At 49.6% G+C, this 15676-nt stretch overlaps 3 protein-coding genes across 3 annotated transcripts; 2 read left to right on the top strand and 1 right to left on the bottom strand.

Annotated features, from left to right (window-relative positions):
- Window positions 1-690: 690 nt before the first annotated feature.
- Window positions 691-2124, top strand: BP5553_10202 (Uncharacterized protein; the record flags this gene model as incomplete). The annotated part of the gene is made up of 4 exons (XM_032018825.1): window positions 691-816; window positions 917-1527; window positions 1588-2055; window positions 2109-2124. The coding sequence occupies 4 exons, from the start codon at window positions 691-693 to the stop codon at window positions 2122-2124; spliced, it is 1221 nt and encodes a 406-aa protein (XP_031864849.1).
- A 559-nt stretch (window positions 2125-2683) lies between these two features.
- On the bottom strand, window positions 2684-6326 carry BP5553_10203 (Uncharacterized protein; the record flags this gene model as incomplete). The annotated part of the gene is made up of 2 exons (XM_032018826.1): window positions 2684-5952; window positions 6017-6326. 2 exons carry the CDS (start codon window positions 6324-6326, stop codon window positions 2684-2686), a joined length of 3579 nt encoding a protein of 1192 aa, XP_031864850.1.
- A 1113-nt stretch (window positions 6327-7439) lies between these two features.
- BP5553_10204 (Carbamoyl-phosphate synth) lies at window positions 7440-14289 on the top strand (the record flags this gene model as incomplete). The annotated part of the gene is made up of 3 exons (XM_032018827.1): window positions 7440-8064; window positions 8116-14174; window positions 14233-14289. The coding sequence occupies 3 exons, from the start codon at window positions 7440-7442 to the stop codon at window positions 14287-14289; spliced, it is 6741 nt and encodes a 2246-aa protein (XP_031864851.1).
- Window positions 14290-15676: the final 1387 nt, after the last annotated feature.

Below are 15676 nucleotides of genomic sequence, written 5' to 3' on the forward strand. Positions count from 1 at the left end.
TTGACCTCGTCCGGTGCCGCAAACTCATTTGTTCCAGTCCTCGGAGTCGGAGTCGGTTGCAATTCTAGAGAGGCTGACTGAGTCGCCAGGTGGATAATGGTGAGGACCTGGCAGCCGTTTTGGCGGCACAGCATTCGCGACATGGCCATCGGGGGATGTTGAATTGTGGTTACTGCTGGCCAATCCAGTTGTCTGTAAATTCGCCAGCGGAATTTACGGTAAGAATTGGCTCCACTCTGTGATGACAATTAGCAGCGGTACCTTGGGGTACCTTGGAGTACAAACTGGGCGGAGGTGCACAGCCACAAGCATCTGGAAATGGATCTCGCTAAAATAGCTAACCAAAAAACCAGCGACACCTAATTCGCCTTCTACAGTACTCTCTACTGTAAATCGCGTCCGCCAGACGCTTGTGGCTGTGCACCTCTGCCCAGATGTACTCCAAGGTACCGCTGCACTGATTTGGCGCTGATTTGGCTTGGCACACAGCACGTGCCACCAGCTTTCTAGCCGGTACGTTAAGTAATAATAACTATGGCCATATTTTGGCTCCTTGCGTTTGAGCAGCCGCACGCCCATATGTTGTCGCGTCCATAAATCGCCGTCGGTGCACTGCACCGTCCACTGCAACTTTCACCCACCTCATCCAGCGGGCAGGCTAAATAACATACCTGATATATCCCATCCACCATGGCATTCTTCCAGCCCCGCCGACTGGCCATCCTGCTCCTGGTCGCCGTGACATACGTCTACGCGGAAAAGCATGCCTCGTCCGTTGCGTCGATGAGCATCCCGGAAATCGAGGACAAGCTCCAGGTACGCTGCGCGTCAACGCGTTTTCCCCTAACACCACTCACGTCACCCAATTCCAGGATATATTTATTTACAGTAACTAAACAACCAACCCAATTGCTAGCAATGTGCATTTGTACAAGATCTCAATACCTTCAAAGCTGCCACCTCCCCTGAAACATCCACCCTCAGCTCGCGCATTTTTGCAGTGCTCTTCCCCGGCAGCCCAGCAGTAAATGCGCTCCTTGCAACGCTCTATATATCCGGCCCGCCAAACTTCCTACTCGCACTATGTCCACCGAATATCGATCCCTCATCCTTATCGGTGATGGTGGCGTTCGCCGTGGGGGGACTGCTAGGTGATACGCTATTCCATTTGCTACCTGAGATATTCCTAGGGGAGGATAGTCATGATAGTGTGCGATTTGTGCTAGTGGAGCCGAATCGGAATCTGCTTCTTGGGGTGGCGATACTGGTTGGGTTTGTCACATTTGTGGCCATGGACAAGGGGCTACGGATTGCTACTGGCGGCGAGGGTGGCCATGATCATGGGCATTCTCATGGGAATGGTGAAGTCAAATCTGCTGCGACAACAAGCGGGTTGGACAACTCTGGCGCAAAGAACTTGCGATCTAGGAAGGCTGAGAAGGGTCAATCGCAATTGGTAAACGCGGAGAAGGAGAAGACCAAGGAAATCAGCTCTAGTGTAAAGCTGGCGGGTTACTTGAACCTCATGTAAGCCCCCTTACACCGACATAGCCAGCATACGGTACATCTGCTGACTTTTACTCACAGCGCCGATTTCACGCACAATATAACCGATGGATTAGCACTTGCGGCAAGTTGGTATTCTGGCCCAACCATTGGCGCAACAACCACGGTAGCAGTGTTCTTCCACGAGATCCCTCATGAAGTCGGCGATTTTGCCCTGTTGATCCAATCCGGATTCTCCAAGCGCGCAGCAATGGGTGCGCAATTCCTAACCGCGGTAGGAGCTCTCCTGGGTACGCTCATCGGCATTGCTGTGCAAGAACACGGCGGAAGCAGTGGCCAAGGCTCCGAAGGAAGATTCGAGGGACTGATGGGCACGAGCTTGTCTTGGGGTGATATGCTATTACCATTTACCGCGGGAACCTTCCTGTACGTTGGGACTGTTGCGGTTATCCCAGAGCTGTTGGAGACTGGGAAGGATAGGGGTGTGGAGTTGAAGAAGACTGCCCAGCAATTCGTGGCTATGGCTGCCGGGGCTGGGATTATGCTTTAGTAAGTATTGCGATTTCTCTGAGTGATGACACTGCTAATGAACACCTTTGTAGTATTTCTTGGTCATAGACATGTTTAGAGTAGCCATCTAGATAAATGTAGACGAATGAGATAGACATCGAATGGGATAGACATCTAGATACATAGAGCAAAAAGATATCGAACCCGGTGAGTGTTCGGTAGAGCTGGGCATGAATACACAAACCATAATATAAGCATTCTCTCAACCACCCTTTGACGTATCCAGAAGTGTAACTAGTTAACAACTAAAGCAACTACTAACTCTATCCCTCCCACCATAAAGCCATTTCCACCTTGCCACAGATATCCCAAAAGAAAAATCACGATTTCGCCACTTGAATATTCCACTTTATGCTTAAATCCATGATTATATATTATTATTCATTTAGCTACAAAACCGCGAAACGCCCCCGAAAAGAAATCTGCCAACGCGAGAAAGAAGCTAGGGGTATATACAACCTAAAGCCCAAAGCAGACAATACAGATAACCCAAATGCAGGAAAAAACTACAAATACAGCCCCGCCTTCCCCCCCAAAGCTTCATGTAGATCAGTCAAACCATCCAAATGCAGGGAAACAAATTCAAGTCTGCCCACCCTAGTAGGTTCTATAATGAGCTCCCGCGTGTGTTGTAGCGCTCAAGAGCAAACCCCACAGATGGATCGTCATGTTGCTCTGGCGACATGGCGTCTAGCTCATCGCGTGCTTTCTGCTTCCCCTTCTTCGATTTCTCGAGATTGGTCTCGCTGGTCGCTCTGACGATACCTCCTCTGCCATCGTGACCTGCTCTCTTCTTTCTCCCGGCTTTATCCTTCCCCTTTCCCTTGGCCCTCCTTCCGTCTCCTGCATTTCCGAAATAATCACGCCCTCCTCCAACGCCCTCAACCTCGCTATTACCCGCTGTTCGCATCCCTCTAAACTCCTTAACCACCTCGGCAAACCCTTCCTCTAACGTTTTCATTCTTGCTAGCATTAATCGCCCCATCATGCCTTCGGTATCTTCGCCTCGTCCTGCTCCCATGCCGCCACCCCCAATGCCTTTCAAGCCTCCCATAGCCATGGCCATCTGCGTCGCGAATGAGCTGGGCACCGCACCAAGGGCGTTTTGGTCGAAGGCTAGATCCGACATACCCATGTCTAGGGATGACTGATGGTGGCGGACTTGTCGGGGGCGTTTACTAGGAAGTTGAGGCGAGGGCTGGAAATTCGGAACTGATTGAAAGGTTTGCCGAGTGGGAAGAATGGGACGGGGTTTTGTGTTGGCGGTGGTGTAAATGGAATGTCGGGGTGTACGATGACCCATCATGAGATTGGTGGATGGGGTATTTGCGCCTGTGTTTGCATTTGAATGGCGTTTTGCAGTCAAGGGCCGGGACTTTGGTCGAGAAGCTGAGGAGGAAATATCGTCGTGGACGGGGTTGTATAGGATGGTGTTCGTGGAAAGATTTCTCCTATGGGCTTTAGCCCTTAAAGGAGATGACTTGAGAGGCGAATTGGTTGCTGAAGGGAACCTGTGTTTCTTAGAGGAAGCAGTTGACGAGAGTTTGCCTGCACCTGTAGGCGTTTGGAAGTAGCTTTCATCGTCATCATCATCATTATCTCCGTTCTCTTTGTCAGAGTCGGCGACAATGCTATGCGACTTATCGAGTGTGACACCTTCATCATCTTCGTTCGTCACGAGCTCGTCGTCCCCATCCGCATCCGTGTGTCCCGCAATCTCGTTGTGCACCTCTAAACGCCCTGAGCCAAAGCGACCATTGAACGCTCCGCTGGCCATGAACTCGGCAGGATCACTAGCCACCGATCTTGTGCCTGATACTCCTCGGTGTCGAAGCATGGTATCCCTTCTGGCTTGTCTTCTCTTTTCGAGACGGTCTACAACAGAGCGGTCCTGCTCTTGTGGTGGACTTGCCAAGCTACCCTGGTGTTCCATCCAGTTGCTGATAACATTATGGGTCTCCCGTCGTCCTATGCTACTTCGAATGGTACCAGGTCTTGGTGCTAATCGGAAAACATCATCCAACGCCCGATCTGTCTGAAACCCTGCAACCGAACCCTGCCTAATACGTATGTTTGGGCTAAATAGTGCGGATTTGGTATCTCGGAATGATACGGCCCTCTGTCGACCACGTCCCATATTTTCCACCAGGTCTGTAGGCTCGAAGACTGATCTTGCGAGAAAGAGTTTCTCGTAGGCAAATATACCGAAGAGTAGCGGCAAGTGCGTGACTTTGATAACAGTGCGATTGAGTTTGATAAACGCTCGGAAAGGCATGAAAAATCTCAAGGGGGTGAGCAACCAAGCAAAGATATTGCTGGGTGCCACGTAAGAGAAGAGTGCATCATTCTTGACCATCGATATTGTGTTGACGGCAAAGACAAACTGATGTTCTTCGTTCGCATTCGAGACAATCGCCATGAAGGAGTTGGTGAGCACCGTGATCAAAATTGTCACGACCAGGAAGTGGCAGATGAATAGGAAGAGCACTAGAATAGCTTTTCCTAGAAGGTTGTAGTTTGGCCAGGCCTCCCATGCTGCAGGGGTGAATCCCATCAGGAGCTGGAAGATTTTGTATGCTATATCAGATGCATCATACTTGGTCTGGCCGGCGGAGAAAGCAACGAAGAATCCGCTACAGGCGATGAGGACAAGCGTAAACACGGCAACTAGGTCGATGGCCATTAACCTAAAAGCAATCAGAAGTTGTGAGAAATACCGGTAGTGATCAAGTACACTAAAGAGTCGTGGAAACAGGAGGATGGCATTAGCGGCAAGTACATCGTAGGCCATACCGTTCCACTCATGTCTTCCAATATCGACTAGGAATAGGCCATACAACCGCATGGAGTAGTATAAGACCAAGAGAAGTAGGATCCCAAGGTCGAAGGTGTTCCAGAAACTCATAATATACAAGCTAAAGCCCTGCTCGTTGAATCCAACGATCTCATCCAACATGAAGCCGGCACTCCAAAACCAGAAAATGACTTCTAAGGTGGTGATATCTGAAGACCGTTCACTGAGTACTGCAATAAACAAGCCTAGTAGAATTGCAAGAGAGCAGGTCGAGAAGAATTGCCGGTACCGTGGTACTCTTAATCTCGACAACTTGAATAGGGACGCGTCCCTCGGATCATAGAGAGTGACCATCCGGCGAGATTGAGCTTGTTGCACCGTGGTTTGTCTATCCTGGGGGAGCTGGACCGTCTGAGAGCTCATCGCTCCGTAATTAGCATGCCGGCCTGGGACTAAAAGACCGTTTCTGGTATCGGCTTTCTGGAACTGTCGCGTGGAACGTATGGGTACAGCAGACTGCGTTGCTCTATGGAGATTATCTGCAGCAGAATGAAACACAATCGTACCGGCCCATATGGCTTCAAGCTGTTGGACCACGACGGGATGTGCAAGGAAGTGTTTCGCCGAGGCTCGTATGGCAACTTCGACCGTTGATATTCGAGCAGCGGCTGGCATCGGTCGATTATACTTTTGCTGCTGTGCCGAACCCGGCATTGCAACATTCTCAAGACCAAGGCCTTGCAGGGGAAAGAAGTCGTATGACAAGGCATCGATAAGTTCCCGGGTGTTATATTCCTTCAATAGCTTTATCGCCAGCAGTTCGCACACCATTGCTCTTGTCCGGCTGTTGCCAGCATTCCCTGGGTTTGCGTGGCTCTCCTTTTCAAACTGCAGACAATTTGCCATCAGAGCATATAAAGTTGCACGGGAGAAGTGGGCTGTTCGTATTTGCTGCTGCATCGGCTTGACCAAGAATTGGGAGACTTGAGGTGAGCGAAGTTGGTCCCAGGTCAGGGTCGTTTCGGTCTTGGGGAGGACGATGAGTCGGATTGCGTGGGTGAGGTTGTATACTGGTAGCGCATCTATATAGGCCGTTAGTAAAGGTACGAGGGTAAAGACAGGATAATAAAAATCGGTATAATGGACCTAGATGCGCTGCAGAGAAGATGGGGAGTAGAGGCGATTCATCGTCCCCATCTTCATTTCCATCCTCGCCATCCTCGTCCTCCTCCGCCTCGTCGTCGACAACATGGCTAGGATCGCCCTCTTCGTCGTCATCCGTATCATCATCATCTGCTTCTGTTTCAGTCCAATCCGCAGTCGCATGCCGCACTTGACGGTCGCGACGAGCGATGAGAGGAGATGACAGGTCGGGCTCTGGGTAGGGCGACGAGAACGGGGAATGCTCCAGGACGCGTTGTCGGGCCTTTCTGGGTCGCAGCAAGGACGAGAGCATCTTCTACTCTATTAACCCTCGTTGTCATGCAGCCGCCCTATTCCACGACCCGCTGCCTGCGCAAAGCCAATTGTGAGGGTGGTGTTGTGTTGGAGACGCGCACAGCATGGCAAGCAATCTCAAGACGGAGGGCCCCTGTAACCGTACTCGGACGGAGTAAATAAATAACAATGTGTTTCACGCTCAGCCGTGTCGATCACAACACCATTTAAGGGTTTCAGAGAAAGGTTCGACTTGACCATGGGAATAACTTCATTAGCTTCCTTAGTCCCATTAATGATGATGCTGGATTTGAGGATGTCAGGTGAACAGCCTTATGGCGCACCGAGGCACATGATGGTCGATATTGGCTGGGATTGATATCTTAACGACGGCCAGCAGCATATCAGATGTCCCCTGGCCGGGGCTGCATAGCACTACATACCAGTTATCGTGGGTGATTGGCCAATCACTTATCCCACGCTCGTCCTTCACCGCAACATCGAAACCGAGGATACGACAGATAAGAAATCCTGTTACCGCACGATCAGAAGTGTTTCCTAACTTGTTAAAGCTAGCTTTTGCGAAACATCTATAAACCAGATATCGCTATATTTACATAGAGTGCCCGATATCCCTATCCGTCCCAAAGCCTACTCGTAAATCCGAGTTTTCCGCGCTGAATGACCTCGAGGCTGAGGCTGAGACAATCATGCAAGGCTACGTCCGCTACCCTGGACAGCGCCGGGCTCTGATTGGTTTACCCTTCCCTACCCATTCCAGACCATGCCCCTTGCAGCCTAGCAGCACTTGTCCCGCCGGATTAACATTAATCCTTTGAACCTTTTTTTTCTGCGCGCCGAGTCCATTTGTCCCGCTTGATTCTGGTGCTTGCGGAAAATCAAACTTTCTCATCGAGCTTGTTCTCGACACAACTGCTGTTCAATTGCCAACGCTGACCACGTCTCTTGTGCAAAGCAAACAATTGACACGTTGTCAGGGTAAGGCATATCTATCATGCTTCTTGATTGCTTAGCTATTTGTCCTCTAACGCATTAAAGGGCAAAGACAAGCTATATACACCAGAGACCGTCCCCAGGCGAATCGAAAAGTTCACTGGGTGAGCGAGCCACCATGCCCGCCCCAATCTATGCCCCAGTGGCTGCCAAACTTCTCGACGCACCAAGCGAAGGATTGATCAGCCTTGAGTTGCACGATGGGGTCGTCTTTCAGGGTTATAGTTTTGGAACCAAGAAGAGCGTTGCGGGGGAATTGGTCTTCCAAACCGGCCTGGTGGGGTACCCTGAATCCATAACGGACCCTTCATACCGGGGCCAGATTCTAGTTATCACATTTCCCTTGGTTGGCAACTATGGTGTCCCCTCGCGAGACACCATGGACGACCTCCTCAAAGACCTGCCGGCCCATTTCGAATCCTCCCAAATACACATCGCCGGTTTAGTGGTAGCGTCATACTCGGGAGAGGACTACTCCCATTTCCTTGCCACCTCATCATTAGGCACATGGCTAAAGGAACAAGGAGTCCCGGCGATGTATGGCGTTGATACTCGGGCGTTGACGAAAAGAATTCGTGAGGAGGGAAGTATGCTAGGTCGCATGCTCCTTCAGAAGGAGACGGAAACCCTCACAAATGGGCTCTCTAATGGCACTTCTGCTGTTACATCCTCCAAGGACTGGAGATCTCACTTTGAGGCGATAGAGTGGTCAAATCCTAACGAAAAGAATCTCGTAGCAGATGGTGAGTCTCTGCTCATCCGCAGCCCGTAACAGGGCTGACTTTCGAGTTTAGTGTCCATACGAAACCCCAAACTGTATACACCACCCCCCTCGAGTGCCCTGCACCATCCCTCTGGCCGGCCATTACGTGTTTTGTGCCTCGACGTTGGCTTGAAATACAATCAATTGCGCTGTCTCTTGCGACGAGGAGTGGAGGTCTTGGTGTGCCCATGGGATTATGACTTCCCAGCCCTTGCTGGCAAGGATTATGATGGGCTTTTCATCTCGAATGGTCCTGGTGATCCAGCGATGATGGAGAAGACTGTGAAGCACATTGCGAGTGCAATGGCAGACAACCGAACACCCATATTTGGTATTTGTCTGGGCCATCAACTTCTAGCAAGAGCCGCTGGCGCCAGCACCCTTAAAATGAAATTCGGAAACCGCGGGCACAATATCCCATGCACGAACATGTTGACTGGAAAATGTCACATTACCTCCCAGAACCACGGTTATGCTGTCGATGCCAGCAGTTTACCAGCGGAGTGGACTGAGCTTTTCGTCAACGCCAACGATGGCAGTAACGAAGGTATCCGGCACAATACCAAACCATACTTCAGTGTGCAATTCCACCCCGAGAGCACGCCGGGCCCGCGAGATACCGAGTTTCTTTTTGATGTCTTCATCAACACGATCGTGAGCACCGTCGCGGAGAAGGACCTGCTCTCGGCCCCCGTTCATTTCCCGGGAGGAGAAGCCGCTGAAAACGCAAGACTCAATCCGAGAGTCGATGTCAAGAAAGTCCTTATTCTGGGTAGCGGCGGTCTCAGCATTGGCCAGGCTGGAGAATTTGACTACTCTGGAAGTCAAGCTATCAAGGCCTTGAAAGAGGAGGGAATCTATACCGTCTTGATCAACCCTAATATTGCGACCATCCAAACCTCCAAAGGCCTAGCCGACAAGGTGTACTTCCTGCCTGTGACTGCGGACTTCGTGCGCAAGGTCATCATCCGTGAACGACCCGATTCAATATATGTAACATTCGGAGGTCAAACCGCTCTTCAGGTCGGCATCCAGCTCAAGGACGAATTTGAGGAGCTTGGAGTTAAAGTTTTGGGAACACCTATTGATACCATCATCACCACCGAAGACAGAGAACTCTTCGCTCGAAGCATGGAGTCCATCGGCGAGAAGTGCGCAAAGTCTGCATCGGCCAACACGGTGGAAGAAGCTATGCATGTAGTCAAGGACATTGGATTTCCAGTCATTGTTCGTGCCGCATATGCCCTCGGCGGACTTGGTAGTGGCTTCGCCGATAACAATGCCGAATTGCTTGATCTCTGCAACAAGGCTTTCGCTGCTAGTCCCCAAGTCTTGATCGAGAGAAGTATGAAAGGCTGGAAAGAAATCGAGTACGAAGTTGTTCGAGATGCGCGAGACAATTGCATCACGGTGTGCAATATGGAAAATTTCGATCCCCTGGGAATCCATACTGGAGACTCGATTGTCGTGGCTCCATCCCAGACGCTCTCTGATGAAGACTATAATATGCTGCGCACAACGGCAGTAAACGTTATTCGACATCTCGGCGTCGTCGGCGAATGCAATATCCAATATGCTCTCAATCCATTCTCTAGAGAATATTGTATCATCGAAGTCAATGCAAGATTATCTCGATCTTCGGCTCTTGCGTCAAAGGCTACCGGTTATCCACTGGCCTTCATCGCAGCCAAGTTGGGTTTGGGAATTCCTCTGAATGAGATCTCGAATTCCGTAACCAAGGTTACTTGTGCTTGTTTCGAACCTTCCCTCGATTATGTCGTGGTAAAGATGCCTAGATGGGATTTGAAGAAGTTCACTCGCGTCTCTACCCAGCTTGGCTCCTCCATGAAGAGTGTTGGTGAAGTCATGAGCATTGGCAGGACGTTTGAAGAAGCCATCCAAAAGGCCATCCGAGCAATCGACTTCCACAACCTTGGATTCAACGAAACCAAGGCTCTTATGTCGATAGATGATGAACTCCAAACGCCCTCAGATCAGCGCCTTTTCGCCATTGCGAACGCGATGCACTCCGGATATTCTGTCGACAAGATCTGGGAGATGACCAAGATTGATAAATGGTTCCTGAGCAAACTCAAGGGACTGAGCAATTTCAGCAAGATGATGTCAACGCTCACTGCCAGCACAGTTTCAATCGACCTCCTTCGACAAGCAAAGCAACTTGGATTCTGCGATCGGCAATTGGCCAAATTCTGGGGCTCAAATGAACTGGCTGTGCGACGTATGCGAGTTGAAGCGAAAATCGTGCCAGTCGTGAAGCAGATCGACACGGTTGCCGCTGAATTTCCCGCGTTTACAAATTATCTATATCTGACCTACAACGGCTCAGAAAACGATATTACATTCGACGACCATGGAGTAATGGTTCTTGGTTCAGGTGTTTATCGCATCGGCTCCTCAGTGGAGTTTGACTGGTGTTCCGTTCGAGCGATTAGAACCCTTCGTGAATCGGGCTTCAAGACGGTCATGGTCAACTATAACCCGGAGACCGTAAGTACTGATTACGACGAGGCTGATCGACTTTACTTTGAGAACATCAATCTCGAGTCCATCCTCGATATTTACCAACTGGAGTCGTCGAGCGGTGTCATGATTGCCATGGGTGGCCAAACGCCAAATAACATTGCACTTCCTTTGCATCGTCTTAATGTCAAGGTTCTGGGCACCTCGCCAGAAATGATTGATTCAGCCGAGAATCGATACAAATTCTCTCGTATGTTGGATCAAATTGGAGTGGATCAACCTACCTGGAAGGAACTTACGAGCTTCGAGGAAGCAAAGGACTTCTGCAATGCAGTCACCTACCCTGTCTTGGTCCGTCCTTCATATGTTCTTTCTGGCGCAGCTATGAACACGGTGTACTCCGAACCGGATCTTGAGGCATATCTTCAGCAGGCGGCTGAAGTGTCCCGAGAATTTCCCGTTGTTATCACCAAGTATATTGAGAATGCAAAGGAGATCGAGATGGACGCAGTGGCCAAGGACGGAGTGATGGTTGGTCACTTCATTTCAGAGCATGTTGAGAATGCTGGTGTCCATTCTGGTGATGCAACTTTGATCTTGCCTCCTCAAGACCTCGAGCCCACTACCATCAAGCGAATTGAAGAGGCAACACGCAAAATCGGAAATGCATTGAACATTACCGGTCCGTTCAATATCCAATTCATTGCAAAGGATAATGACATCAAGGTCATCGAATGCAATGTTCGCGCATCACGATCGTTCCCATTTATTTCCAAGGTCATGGGCGTTGACCTTATTGAGATGGCCACCAAAGCTATAATGGGCGTCCCTTTCACCGAGTATCCTCCAACCCAGCTACCTGATAATTGTGTCGGTGTAAAGGTGCCTCAATTCAGTTTCTCGCGCCTGTCCGGTGCTGATCCAGTTCTTGGTGTGGAGATGGCCTCAACTGGTGAAGTTGCTTGCTTTGGTGTCAACAAATACGAGGCATATCTCAAGGCGCTGCTCTCTACCGGCTTCAAACTGCCTAAGCGGAACATTCTTCTCTCGATCGGATCATACAAGGACAAGAAAGAAATGCTCCCATCTGTAGTCAAGTTGCAGAAACTAGGATATAAAATCTTTGCGACAGCTGGTACGGCCGATTTCCTCCAGGAGCACCAGGTCCGAGTGCAATATCTCGAAATCCTTGGCAAAGATGAGGATGACCAAAAGTCAGAGTACTCTCTTTCGCAGCATCTCGCGAACAATATGATTGATCTTTACATCAATCTGCCTTCGAGCAATCGTTATAGACGACCAGCAAACTATATGAGCAAAGGTTATCAGACACGACGAATGGCCGTCGACTATCAAACACCTTTAGTGACGAATGTCAAGAACGCAAAGATTCTCATTGAAGCTATTTCTAGACGCTTTGAACTGGAAATCAGCAACTTTGATGTTCAGAGCAGCCACCGAACCGTCGTACTACCTGGTCTGATCAACATCGCTGCATTTGTCCCTGGAATTGCCACGGTGAACAGCCATGATTTCCAGACCGTCACAAGCGCATCTCTCGCTGCTGGCTTTACCATGGTTCGTATTATGCCTCTGGGGCTAGATGGCTCGGTTACAGATGCTGTAGCTCTCGAGACTGCTCAACAGAACAGCAAGCAGGGCGCAAGCTGCGATTACAACCTTTCCGTCGCTGCAACGTCATCAAATGCTGATCAGATCAGCCAAGTCACTAGCGAAGTTGGGTCACTGTATATCCCATTTAATCACCTGTCGGACAATATCAGTAAGGTTGCTGCGGTCATTGCGCATTTTGAAGCCTGGCCTTGCTTCAAACCCATCGTTACCGACGCTAAATTGACTGATCTTGCATCTGTTCTGCTGCTCGCCAGTCTCCATAACAGAAAGATCCACGTCACCAGTGTTACGAACAAAGATGACATCAAATTGATCGCGCTTTCCAAGCAGAAGGGATTGCAAGTCACCTGCGATGTCTCGGCATATGCACTTTTCCTCACGCAAGATGTCTACCCTGAGGCGAAAATGCTGCCAACCGCCGAGGACCAGAAGGCACTGTGGGATAACATGAGCATTATTGATGTCTTCTCGATCGGAACCCTCCCCTATTCTCTCGCACATGCTGTAGGAGAGGCACCAAATGCTGCTATCGGGATTGCCGACGCATTACCGCTTCTCTTCTCCGCTGTGGCTGACGGAAGATTAACCGTGGATGATATCAAAGCTCGCCTCCATGATAATCCGAAAGAGATCTTTGAGCTCCATGATCAGATCGGTGCTTCTGTTGAGATCGAGATTGATCGACCATACAAGGCAGCGCCTTCTTCTGTGTGGTCTCCTTTTGTTGGCAAGACTATGCGTGGAGCTGTTCAGCGAGTTATCTTCCAGGGTAAAACTGCATGCCTCGATGGCGAGCTCTGCCCTGGACCAACTGATGGGAAGGATATGTCTTCGCATTTGATTGACTCTCACCTGGTAACGGCCTCTCCAGTCATCAAAGCAACACCTGGGTCACCCGTCTTCACTCCTCGACCGGACAGCTCTCATGGACAGCGGTATTCATTACTTAGTGCAGCCGCTATCCGCCCTGCCATCCGATCGCGATTCGTTGACGGCGCTCCTGCCTCTCAATTGCCTCAGCAAAGATCTACTGTAGAAGAGCCAAGCTCCCCATTATACGGACAGCCCAGTCTCGCACCATCCCTTCACCAATTGCTCGCTCAGTCGCCATTCAAAAACCAGCATATTATCTCTGTCAATCAATTTGCACGTCAAGACCTCCATCTGCTCTTTACTGTGGCACAAGAGATGCGTCTCGGTGTCCAAAAAGAGGGTGTGCTGTCAATCCTGAAAGGCCGACTCCTCTGCACCATGTTCTATGAGCCGTCGACTCGCACTTCCGCTTCCTTTGACGCCGCAATGCAACGGCTTGGCGGGCGCACCGTCGCAATCGCAACTGCTCATTCCAGTACGCAGAAGGGGGAGTCTCTTGCTGACACTGTTCGGACCCTGGGTTGCTACGGAGATGCGGTCGTCCTCCGTCATCCAGACGAGAGTAGTGCCGAAACAGCAGCCAAGTTCTCCACGGTCCCGATCATCAACGGCGGCAATGGTAGCAAAGAGCATCCCACACAGGCATTCCTTGACCTGTTCACCATCCGTGAGGAGCTCGGTACTGTAACGGGGCTCACCATTACTTTCACTGGCGACTTGCGATATGGCCGAACCGTGCATTCTCTCGTTAAGCTCCTCCAGCACTACGACGTCCAGATCCAACTTGTATCGCCTGAAGCTCTATCTCTGCCCTCGGAAATCAGAGATCTTATCAAGTCCAAGCCGGGTCAACTCCTCATCGAAACCAATGAACTGACTCCTGACATCATTTCCAAGAGTGACGTTCTATACTGCACCCGTGTGCAGAAGGAGCGATTCGAAGACCTGAATGAATACGAGAGATTGAAGAATAGCTTCGTCATCACCAATGATACATTGAGGAGCGCGAGAAGTCATTTGATCGTTATGCATCCACTGCCTAGAAACCAGGAGATCAGTGAAGAAGTTGACTTTGATCAAAGGGCAGCGTATTTTAGACAGGTATGATTTTTCCCCTATCCCTATGATGTGGTCCCAATGCTAACGTGTTTCGATGTAGATGAGATATGGACTTTACTGCCGCATGGCTCTATTGGCATTGGTTATGGCACCGTAAGATTGACATTGAGCTTCAAGCATTTGCTTCCTCATAGACGGGCGTTTTTTTTTCTGGTGATGGGCGTGGCAAAAAGTTTGTGTAATGGTGGCTAAATGAAACAATCAGAGAGGGTGGTGTTTTGCATAATTTTAGTTTTGTTCGATGAGTTACTAGGACTATGTCATGATTTAAGCTTCAGATTTAGGAATAAGAGACATATATCTGAGGATTTATTGGATGTGTATTGCTTTGAGTTAAACCTAATGCCGACGCTTCTGGGTATCAGGGTTTCTGCGCTTATTCATGTTGCTTTTTTTGTTTCGATGAATCTATGTTCTCGGCGTTATGTACAGATTGGTATTTCAATTCATAGAGTAATACTAAGAACTATATGTCGCACGTTAAAACCATCCACCAGCAGACCTGCCTCTCGGTAGAAGCATTCCAGCAAAGCCAGGCTCCTAAACCAATCCTACTAGTAATGGCCTCTCCACCCCCTTAATCCTACCATGCTCCTTGCTTGTGTGTCCTCGGCCACTGTAGGCCATAAGCTTTGTAGTAGTTTCAACCTTCCCCCTCTAACTATGTTTTGTTGCTAATGTGTAAGGCGGCTTGTGGGCCCGTAGCCTCTGTAAATTGGGGGTGTGCGTGTCGAGTTCGGAGAAAAATTGTGGTGTTGTGGTGTTGTGGTGTTGTGGTGTTGTGGTGTTGTGGTGTTGTGGTGTTGTGGTGTTGTGGTGTTGTGGGTGAAAAACAGCCGGTCTCCTCAAAATGGTTACGCACCCAAAAGAAACACCAACGCAAAACAAGCGGCGGTTATCGGCCATGCTTCTTGTTAGTTTGCTATTATAGCCTCCATATCTCGAATAGCTAATTATACGGGTAGAAAGGCAGGTCTAAAATGTCGAGTAAGGGTCGAGCGACTTCAGGAGTCTAGACGAGCGAGTCGAAATAAGAAAGCCAAATCGTCCTATTCCGCCCAGCTAACTTGGTATATCCTACTATAGGTAGTAGCCGTTCTAGAAAGGTTACGAGTTCGTCCATTTCTTTGGAATTGTTGGCTGTAGGAAGTACAACTGCTGTCCGCCACTTTCGATGCATTCCGTATTCGTCGTCGAAGGTTTGGTATAGGTTTCAGAAAGACAGTCCGCAAGGAGAGTAGGTGTTGTACCGACTAAATATTGACTCTATAATCGTATAGATTATCAGAAAGAGTGCCTTAGTACTCGCTGTTTAACCCAAGGTTGGTGGAAGGCACCTCGTTCAGGGGTTCAGGAATCGCCCTCGAACAGACTACCTTCCCACAAGTAAATGTCAAGGATGATGCAACGGCTATGAGTGTTAATTTGCTCGCTTACACTAGTAAGATTATTAACTGTGCTACTAAACAAGGGCGCAATTTCCC

Source organism: Venustampulla echinocandica (assembly GCF_003357145.1).
Source record: "Venustampulla echinocandica strain BP 5553 chromosome Unknown scaffold_14, whole genome shotgun sequence".
NCBI lineage: Eukaryota > Fungi > Ascomycota > Leotiomycetes > Helotiales > Pleuroascaceae > Venustampulla > Venustampulla echinocandica.